The 10,507-nt window shown below is 55.9% G+C and overlaps 1 protein-coding gene across 1 annotated transcript; it reads left to right on the forward strand.

The window, feature by feature from the left end:
• Positions 1–1,196: 1,196 nt before the first annotated feature.
• Positions 1,197–10,264, forward strand: KCNG4 (potassium voltage-gated channel modifier subfamily G member 4). Its single transcript, XM_032854615.1, has 3 exons — positions 1,197–1,254; positions 2,497–3,259; positions 9,494–10,264. Coding segments are annotated over exons 1-3 (1,536 nt in total). The 5' UTR covers positions 1,197–1,252.
• The last annotated feature ends 243 nt before the right edge of the window (positions 10,265–10,507 follow it).

Raw genomic sequence — 10,507 nt, forward strand, 5'->3', positions numbered from 1 at the left:
CTGGTGAGAAGCAGGAGAGTTCCTCTGGCAGCCTTTCCCTGAGCACCTTCCCATCATCAGCACCCCCCACCCGGGGAGCTTCCAGGGTGCGGGGACAGGTAGCTGCAGACGTCCCGGTCCCAACTTGCCCTCTGCTCCCTCCGAGGGAGGCTCCTCCTTGGAGAGGAGGGAAGGACGCTCTCCTCGCCTCCCAGGCAGTTGGCAGAGCCGGGCGGCTGCTGCTGCTCCCCGCAGCCTGGTGATGGAGAGATTATTTCTGAGCCATGCCCATTCCCCCCCACCCCCGCCCCCGCCTCTCTTGCAGGACCACGCCGGCTGTCCCTGTGGGGCTCTGAGCGCAGAGCCCAGCCGGCTGGCTCCCTCCCAACACGAACCCCGCGGACTCTCACCTCTCCCGGGGAGAAGGGGCTTTCGGGTCCTTGTAAAAACCCCAGCCCGCTGCCCCAGGGCTGTTCCGCAGCTGCTGGAGAGAGATGCGGAATGAATGTACTTTCAGGAAGAGGCAAGGGAAGAGAGGTTGGAAACTAACTCTGCCAGAAACTGCCGTGTTTGGAATTTTTCTTTTCTTCTGCTGCATCTCACCGCGAGCCCATCTCTCCCCTGGCCATTGAGACGTGGGCTCCCCCGGCCTGGCAGAGAAACAGCTGGAAAAGGGCTCCCTGAGACAGGAGGGTGAGTCAAACTTTGGGAGGAAGAAGTTCTAGTTTGCTGCAGGGCTGGGGGCTTGCGGGCTGCTTTGAACGAGTACATTTCCTGAGCTCTGGACAGAGCTTTGAGTGTCGGCCGTTGGAGGGGGGCAGTGGATCGCAAAGTTGGGTTTGTGCAGTGAATGCAGACAGGGCAGAAGGATTTGCAGGGGCAGGGGGCGGGAGAAGCGGTGTTCTAGAAGGAGCCCCGGGCTGGGAGACAGAGTCCTGGGTTGGACTCAGATTTGCCGTGTGACCTTGGACGAATCACTTCAGCTCCCTGGGTCTGGGGTTTTCTCTGGGAAGATGAGAACACTCAGGAGGGTCTCCCCAGATTTCAGAAGAGTGTGTGGTCTGCAGGCGGTTCCTATTCCTCTGGCTATACGTTGTAAAGGAAGGAATGCATATGCGGAGTAACAGAACGCTGTGTGGTGAGCAAGTGTGAAACGCATGGGCTGTGATTCAACTCCTCGCTGCCTGCCGGGATCCAGAGGGCTTGGAATTGAGAAGAACTTTGATTTCCATTCAGCGGCCGAGTTCCTCCCTGGATCGGAGCGCCGATCGGCATGTAAGGTTATAGATGCCTTGGAAACAGCTCTGGCTGGAATGAAGAGTGTAGGAAGTGGTTACAGGGTGACGAGGTTGCAGGGTGCCCAGGAGGACAAGGCTGGGGAGATGGTTTTTTAAATGCATGGGCTCAATCTAAACCTCGTATCCACAGTCAAGGGCCTCAAATAGTTCTGAAGTGGAGAGAGCATTAGAGGCCCCTTCACGGTGCAGATAGCAAGACCGAGGCCCAGAGAGGGGCAGTCACTGGCTCGAGGTTACACAATAAGGATGGCTGAGGCAAATGCCCCGGAACACGGAGGAGGGCCAAGTCCTCCAAAGGAGGAAGGAAATACAATCTCTGTGGTGGGGCGCCTGGGTGGCTCAGTGGGTTAAGCCTCTGCCTTCGGCTCAGGTCATGATCTCAGGGTCCTGGGATCGAGCCCCACATCGGGCTCTCTGCTCAGCGAGGAGCCTGCTTCCCCCTCTCTCTCTGCCTCTGCCTCTCTGCCTACTTTTGATCTCTCTCTGTCAAATAAATAAAGTCTTTTAAAAAGGGAGAAAAAAAAAAGGATCACTGTGGAGCTGCTCCTGAGAGGCAGAGCTGTGCCAAACACCGTCACATTCTTTGTTACTTAACCTCTCTGGGCCTCCGTTTCCTCATCTGTGAAATGGGGATGCTACTGTTTCCCTTGTGGAGGTGCTGGGGTGAGTTAGTATACAGGAAGCATGTGGATCGGTGCCTGGCACCTCAGAAGCATCTAGAAGTGTTCCAAATAAACACTTCATGTGTATTACCACACGTAACCCTCCCCGTGCCCAGTGAGGTGGGTCGTCAGACTATCCCAGCCCCTGTACGGATGAGGCAAAGGGCTTAGAGGGGCTGAGTAGCCCACCTGTGCCCACCGTCCCTAAGGGATCAGAACCCGAGAGACTCTGCCACGGATAAGCTCTCTTTTACCAACTGTACCTTCTAAGAGTGGTACAAGTCTTGTCCTTGGCATGAATGAAGCTGAGATCAGAGAGGTTAAGCCACAGGCCCAAGACCACAGAGCCTGGGAGTGGCACAGCTCTGACCAGGGAAGGGATGCTGTCATCTCCTTCCGGTCACAGGTAGACACCGGGCGCCTAATGGGTGCTCAGGAAGTCTGAGTTGGGTGGAAGATGGGAAAAAGGAAAGATGCATTAGCAGCGTGCTGTCAAGGACCCAGGCCGAGGCTGATTTCTCCCCGTTGTCTTGCCTCCCTCCCTCCCCGGGGTGCAGGCCATCTCCGGCGATGCCCACCCCCTTCCGAGCCAGGGGCCTGCCTCCCGGACACCGGCGCCGGGGCTCCTGCAGCCCCCTGAGCCAGCTCCTGCCCGGCCGCCTACCGCGGCCCGCCGCCAAGGGGCTGTATTACCGGAGGGCTCGCAGGGTGGGCGCCCTGGACGCGTCCCCCGCCGCCGACCTGAAGAAGGAGATCCTGGTCAACGTCGGGGGCAGGCGGTACGTGCTCCCCTGGAGCACCCTGGACGAGTTCCCGCTGAGCCGCCTGAGCAGGCTCCGGCTGTGCCGCAGCTACGAGGAGATCGCGCAGCTCTGCGACGACTACGACGAGGACAACCAGGAGTTCTTCTTCGACCGCAGCCCCAGCGCCTTCGGCATGATCGTGAGCTGCCTGGCGGCCGGCAGGCTGGCGCTGCTGCGGGAGACGTGCGTGCTGTCCTTCCGGGAGGAGCTGGCCTACTGGGGCATCGAGGAGGCGCGCCTGGAGAAGTGCTGCCTGCGCGAGCTGCTGCGCAGGCTGGAGGAGCTGGCCGAGCTAGGGCAGCAGGAGACGCTGCACCTGCGGCAGGAGGCGCGGCGCCCCGCGGGGGACCCCTCGCGCTGGGGGGTCTTCATGCACTGGCTGCGCGAGACGGTGGAAAACCCGCGCTCGGGGCTCCCGGGCAAGGTCTTCGCTTGTCTGTCCATCCTCTTCGTGGCCACCACCGCGGTCAGCCTGTGCGTCAGCACCATGCCCGAGCTGAGAGCGGAGGAGGACAAGGTGAGTGGCCCCTGACCGCGCCCCCCACGCCCACCCCGGCCCCCGACACCTAGGGCCCGCGAAAACGTCTAAGTATCTTCTAAAACAACAGAGAAAGAGATGGTTGTCTAGCGAGCACTGGATGCATTTTTAGGTCGGTGCAGTTGTGAACATTTTTAATTTTAATTTTTGTGTGTGTGGGGGTTGGGGGGTAGGCCTTGGGGCCCACAAAGGTCATGAAGTGGCTCTGCCTCTAGTGGACCTGGTATTCACAGAACTACCCCTGCCTGCTGTTGTGGGCCGCTCCCAGCTCTGTGCCCGCAGGCAAACTGCTTCACCTCTCTGAACCTGTTTCTTCTTCGATAAAATGGGTAACATCGGGGTGAGGGTTCACACACGGGGTGCACTCATTTTGTGTTTATTGAGCAGCTGCTCTGTGCCATGCCCTGTTCCTGGCCCGAATCCCTGCCTTCTTGAGCCAACCTTCTCATGGGCATCCCGGCTCCATGTTCAGGTGGAGAAACCGAGGCAGGGGGACTTCAGCTTGGAGTTAGCAAAAATACAGACGAGGGCCAAGATTCCTGCTGGTTGCTTGGTTCCTGAGCCCCTCAGTCTCACTGCATGGGGAACTCAGAGAAGAGTTAACTTCTAAGTGACTGCCCCAGGAGGCAACGGCAGAAAGGTGTTCTTGCCCACTTGTGCATTCTTTTTCCAGGAAGTTGTGGGAGACCCCCAGGGGCCAGGAAGTCTGAGAAATGAGATAAGAACTTAATATTTCATTGGGACGTTTACTGGAGAGTTTTGAACTGAGAACTGGATTTGTTTCCTGATTGAAACTGTTGCTCCTGTCCTGCTCTACATTCCTCCATAGCTCCCCATTACCCTAATTATGGAATTCACGATGTGGCAGACTGAGGGAGCTGATAAAGAGAACACATATATAAGATAATGAATCCTTCATATGGCCCATAATCGTTGTCAGCCCACAGAAGTTCCCTTCCCTTAAAGGTATATCCCAGGGCAATATGGTAGGATCAGAGAACTTTCCAGAAAGAAAGGACTTAAAGAAACTACCCCTTACATAGGGTAGGCTCTCAATAAATATTTAGTAAATAAAATGTATCTCATGCAACCTATAAATGTTTTGTCCTGAAGCAAACCCAGCAAAACCTTTCCACTGTCAAATAGCTTTTTTCCCCCAAGGGGGAGGACTGTAGCTCCAAACGGAGACATTGTTTTATCCTTTAGCACCGAAGCATGTGATTTAAGAGTCTTGTTCGCAGAAATATTTACACTTGGACACTACAGTAAAAAATTAGGACCAAATAAATAGCTTCCGTCCCCCGCCCCCAGGAGGATGCCCTTGATCTGAGCTGCTGAAAAAGGACCCCTCAATTTCCATAAACCTGTACCTCAGGGATTTCCTGGAAGCCAGGATTTAGACTGTGTGGAGGGACAAGGTCTTCTCAAAGCCTAATGCTTTGCAGATTACCCAAGGTCTAAACCCAGGCTTGGTTGGTGGGGAACTCAGGAGATCAAATCAGAGGTCACCAGGAGGCCAGCAGGACCAGCAGCCCCAAGTTTGAGCCCAGGAGTTGGGCTGCCGTTTGCTCCTGGGATAAAAGGGCTGATGCCCACCCCCAGGATACATCTCTCTGTTTTCACCTTGTGGAAACCACCTTCGTGTGAGCTTGCTACCTGGAGAGAGGCTGCGAGGTACTAACCTCTAAAAAATTGTGTTTCCCTGTTTAAATGGTAATTTAGAGAAGCAGGAGGCTGGGGAGGCAGTCTTTGTTTTTTTCAAAACTGTGCCTTCCATTTACATAAAAAGACAATGTTCTCTCCCGCACCGAGCGTGTCCGATAACTCGTATTTGCCCTTAGGGATGTTCAGCTGGCCAGATGCTTCTGGGGGCAGGCCCAGCCAGGAGACCTGGGGGCCACGTCGGCCTGGAGGGCCCAGCAGCATCTGCTCAGATGAATTAATGCCGCGTGGGTGGACAGACATGCCAGGGCTGGGACCCACAGACGTCCTCTGTCAGACACAGTGCCGTGCTGGGTGGAAGAGGCAGCTTTCCTTTGTTTTTTTTCTCCTACCTTCTTCCAGCGACCTCCCACGCAGTAAACTTGGCACTTGGGGAGAAGGGTCTGCCCTGGAGGTTGTTAAAGTAAAACGGAGGAGTGGGGAGGTGGTGTGGACAAGAAGGACCGTGCCAAATGCTTAAGCACCTGGCAGGTGCTTCCAGCCTTTTCTGGTTTCCTCAGAAGAGCTTGTCCCCCAAGGGAAGAAAGAACTGATGCTTATTACGTGCCCTTCACGAGGCTGGCATTTGACCGATGGACTTAGTCCTTGCAACAGCTTGGGAAATGGGTACTACTACTGCCCCCATTTTACAGGTGAGGAAACAGAGGCTCGGCCAAGTTTTATCCCTTTACAAAGCTCACTGTTAGTTATGCAGTAGACCCCGGATTTGAGCATATACCTCATACCAGTTGGTTCTAAAACCTGACTCCTTAGGACAGCACCAGCTTTCAGTGCTGGGCTTTTTGGGGGACCGGCTTCCGTCACTCGGCGTGGTGTGTGCAGGCTCCGTGCTTCTTAGGGCCCAGTAATAGTCCCCGGTCTCTACATCCATTATGTTTATCCCATCTTGCGGGGCGGTGTGCTGCCGTTTCCGTGTTTTCCTCTGCCTGCGTCCTCTGTCATGACCCTCACCCCTGCCATTCGTTCCCAGCACCTTTCCCACGTGGCCCCAGCCTGGCTGGACAGCTCTGCCAGTCAGGGCACTCCCCTCTCTCTGGGGGAGGCCGAAGGTCACTGCCGCTTGAATTGAACACCTGCTCTGTCTTTCTTGACCTTTCCCTCCGTCTCTGCTCCCCCCCAGGACCTCAAAATCTCTAGCTCCCTAGGGCAGAGTTCAAATCCCAGCACCGCCTCTCCGTGGCTCCGCCCTCCGACGAGCCCTTCTCTTGCTCTGGGCTTTCGTTTCCTCACCTTACTCCGAAGCTGGTGCTGAGGATCGAAAATTCCCATCCAGCGTGCTCCTGCCAACACGAAGCCATCACCGGCCGTGTTCACACACCCTTAGGGCCTCCGCTCATGCCCCTCCAACCCCTCCACCTGCTCGTCCTGCTTTGCTCATCAGTCTCTCCCGGCTCCGTGGAACCCAGATGGCAGCGGCAGGGCCAGCAGCCAGTGGCTCAGGTGTCGTCTCTGTTTCGTTCTTCATTCATTCCTCCTGCGTTCAGCAGACTTTTCCCAAGGGCCTCCTCTGCGCCAGAGACCCCGAGGGGGCCAGGACAGGCAGAAACCACTCTCCACCCGCCGGCTCAGCCTTCACTCCTCCTTCCTCCACTTTAGATTCTAGTCCTGCCCCAGAGGTTTGCTGGGGCCGATTGGGGACCTCACTGTGGGAGATGCACACTGATTACAGCTGCGCAAAGAGTTTTCCCTCCTGTCTGTCTGTGGTTTCAGCATCTTGCGAAGGCCCCGGGGAAGGGAGGCACAGGCAGATTTTTTAAAGATCAGGTGGAACTAGTGGGTCCCTCGCTGGAGTGTTGCCCTCCTTGTATGGGTACGGCATGCCACCCTCGGGGGGTACAGCTTCAGGAAAAGCCTCACACTAGAGCCAGCCTGTCCTCCCCTACCCTTTTCTTGGATCTTGAATCAGCTCCATAAAGAGCTGTCAGGCTCCCGGGAGCTTCCCTGTGTTCGGTGACATTTGATGATTGTTCTAGGGAATTCTTCTTAACCTGGTTTTTCGGTTTGGGGCTTTTTTCCTCCTTCCAGCTTAGACTCCCTATATGCGGGCCAGCAGGAAGTAGTCCCCGTCTCCTGGACAGGACCCACTTTTCTTGACTCACACGGTAGTTCTCCTGTTCCTGCTTCGTCATGCTTCCCTGTCTCCGTGCCCAACCCCTCCTGCCTACACTTCCAGAGCCTCTGTGTCCCAGGGCTGGGGAGCGGGGCGGCTGGGAGGGAGAGGATGGAGAGGGCCAGGAAGGGGCAGGACGGAGGGGAGAGAGGGCAGAGACGACCGGCTCCTGGGGAAAAGGAGAAGCCGGGAAGAGGAATGAGTCAGCAGGGCCAGGAGGCAGCCTGGACCAGAGGCCACTTGGATTGAACACCTGCTCTGTCTCTCTTGACCTCTCCCTCCCTCTCTGGGCATGAATTCACAGGCAGAAAAGAGAAGGCCCGAGCTGCTGAGTGGTTGGAGACCAGCACTGAGCTACCAGGCACGGGAAACAATTTCTTTTTCCACTTCAGAGGTTTTTAATCCAAAGAAAGTGGCAGTTGTCAACATCTTGCTTTTCAATCAGGCAACTGGCTTTGGTCATTCATTCACTCATCCATCGTGTGTGTGTGTGTGTGTGTGTGTGTGTGTGTGTGTGTAATATTTGGAGTCAAGTTCTCAACCCTGGCTTTGGATTAGAACCATCATCTATGGGACTTCTGGAAAATTCTACTGCTCAGATTCAAACCTTGATCAACTAAATTAGAATTCTGAGGTCCTGGCCCAGATATTGGGGGTTTTTCAAAGCCCCCAGATGACTCTAATGTGCAGCCAAAGCTGAGAACTACTGCATTAGACCAGAGCTTCTCGAATTCGATGTGCTCTTGAATCACTAGGGAGTCTTGTTAAGATCCAAATTCTGGTTCCTTAGGGATGGGGTACGGCCCAAGATTCTGTGTTTCTTAGAAGATCTCAGGAGAGTCTGATGCTTTGGGTTCAAGGACACACTTTGAGGGGCACAGGGGCTAGGGGAATTTTCTGTTGGGAGCCAAGCAGGGAGCATCAACAACGCCAACAGAGAATCCACAGCAGCCCTCCTCTAGCTGTGGTCCCTGGAGGGAAACAGACCCTGTGTGAACAAGTGTGGTCACACATCACAGCGCTGTCCCAGGGACCCGGGAGCCCTCTCTGCCTTACCAGCCCCCACGCTCCCAGAAAGGACATCTGCTTCTCTATTACTTTTCCCCCAGACCCTAGGAGCCTGGCACAGGTGAGCCCTCCATGCTTTATTGTTGGATGAGTGAGTGAGGGAGGGCAGGAAGGAAGTTACAAAGTTACAAAATAGCATACAGTGGGGGCGCCTGGGTGGCTCAGTGGGTTAAAGCCTCTGCCTTCGGCTCAGGTCATGATCCCAGGGTCCTGGGATCGAGCCCCGCATCAGGCTCTCCGCTCAGCGGGAAGCCTGCCTCCTCCTCCTCTCTCTCTCTCTGCCTACTTGTGATCTCTGTCTGTCAAATAAATAAATAAAATCTTTAAAAAAAAAATAGCATACAGTGGCTAAGAGGCCATCAGCTCTGCATGTGAACTCACGGAAGTCATTTTACTGCTGGGAATGATGTCCTGGGCACGAAATGGGGTCACACCGCCTGCTCCCAGCATCACTGGGAGGCGTAAGTGACAGCGAGCAGGAATAGTACACAAAAGGGGCTTATATTAGTGAAGACGAAGGTTGGCTGCTGTAACAAAGAGGCCCCAAGATAGAACGACTCACCCACTCTTGACTTCAGCTCAGGTCGTGATCTCAGGGGTGGGAGATGGAACCCTGTTTCAGGCTCTGCATTGGATGTGGAGTCTCCTTCTGCCCCTGCCCCCCAAATAACCAACAAAAAAACAAAATAGATGTTGATTTCTCCTGCAAAGAGGGATCAAGTTGAGTTGGCAGCTCTCACCTGAGACCCAGGATCGTTTCCACCTTCCCGCTCCATCCTCCCGTGGGGCGTTGGTCCAGTCTGTAGGTTCTAAGCTGGGTTGCTGGGTCATGGGGGGTGTCCGAGCAGACAGTGAAGAAGCAAATGCAGGAACTCACGCCAGTATCCCAAGTCCAGGAACGGGATGTAGCACACAGCTCTTCTGTTCACACTTTGGGGGTGGATTCTTAGTTATTTGCCTACACACCTCGCTGCCAGGGAGACTGGAAAGGGTGGTCCCTGGCTGAGCTGATGGGCCATAACTCGAGAGCTCTATAAGAAGGGGATTTGGGTGGACGGATGAGAGTCTGCGGCACACAGAGCTCAATCGCAATACGTAGATAGTAGATAATAGATAATAGATAATATACAAATGTAGAGAAAGACCATGTACTATATATAGAATAGATAGAATCCGTATTGATACAGATGGATATTGATGTGTGATGTTAATATCACTAGGGATCCCCCGGAGTGGCTTCTGGGCGTGGCTACTCCCCCCTTACCCAGCGCTGCTGCCCACCACTCTCCTCCTGCCTCTTGTCGCCTCCCCAGGGTGAGTGCTCGAAGAAGTGCTACTACATTTTCATCGTGGAGACGGTCTGCGTGGCCTGGTTCTCCCTGGAGTTCTGTCTGCGCTTCGTGCAGGCCCGGGACAAGTGCCAGTTCTTCCAGGGGCCCCTGAACATCATCGACATCCTGGCCATCTCCCCGTACTACGTGTCGCTGGCCGTGTCCGGAGAGCCCCGGGAGGACGGCGAGCGGCCCGGCGGGGGCTCGTACCTGGAGAAGGTGGGGCTGGCGCTCCGCGTGCTACGGGCCCTGCGCATCCTCTACGTCATGCGGCTGGCCCGCCACTCGCTGGGGCTGCAGACGCTGGGCCTCACCGTGCGCCGCTGCACGCGCGAGTTCGGCCTCCTTCTCCTCTTCCTCTGCGTGGCCGTGACCCTCTTCTCCCCGCTGGTCTACGTGGCGGAGAACGAGTCCGGCCGGGTCCTGGAGTTCACCAGCATCCCGGCCTCCTACTGGTGGGCCGTCATCTCCATGACGACGGTGGGCTACGGGGACATGGTCCCGCGCAGCGTGCCGGGCCAGATGGTGGCCCTCAGCAGCATCCTGAGTGGGATCCTCATCATGGCCTTCCCGGCCACATCCATCTTCCACACCTTCTCGCACTCCTACCTGGAGCTCAAGAAGGAGCAGGAGCGGCTCTGCGCGCGCCTCCGCCACCTGCAAACGGCCGCCTCCGCCAGCGAACACGAGCTTCTGAGTGACATGGACGACCCGACCCCCGAGGGACCCGCCTTGCCTGCCAAATACGTTTAACTCAAAACCCGTGCGTGGTGAAAAGGGCAGGACCCGCAAACCACCACCCACGGGGCTGGAGAAAACCACGGTGTAGACCACCCGCTGGGATGTTTCTAGGGCCCCAGGGGCACTTCCCAAGCTAGGAGGGGCTCGAGGCCACGGGTGTTTGCTTGTTGGGATTCTTGACCCCAATGGCCACCACGGTTCCTGCTGACCTTACTGAGGCTCCTTGCTTTTTCCTCTCTCTCTGCCCATCACCCA

Source organism: Lontra canadensis, unplaced genomic scaffold (assembly GCF_010015895.1).
Source record: "Lontra canadensis isolate GAN:19392208 unplaced genomic scaffold, GSC_riverotter_1.0 scaffold8, whole genome shotgun sequence".
Taxonomy (NCBI): domain Eukaryota; kingdom Metazoa; phylum Chordata; class Mammalia; order Carnivora; family Mustelidae; genus Lontra; species Lontra canadensis.

Bases quoted from the DNA above. Each gene is read 5' to 3' on its own strand.
- KCNG4 (XM_032854615.1), top strand. The intron at 3,260-9,493 runs GTGAGTGGCCCC...TCGCCTCCCCAG, and splicing joins TGAGAGCGGAGGAGGACAAG to GGTGAGTGCTCGAAGAAGTG.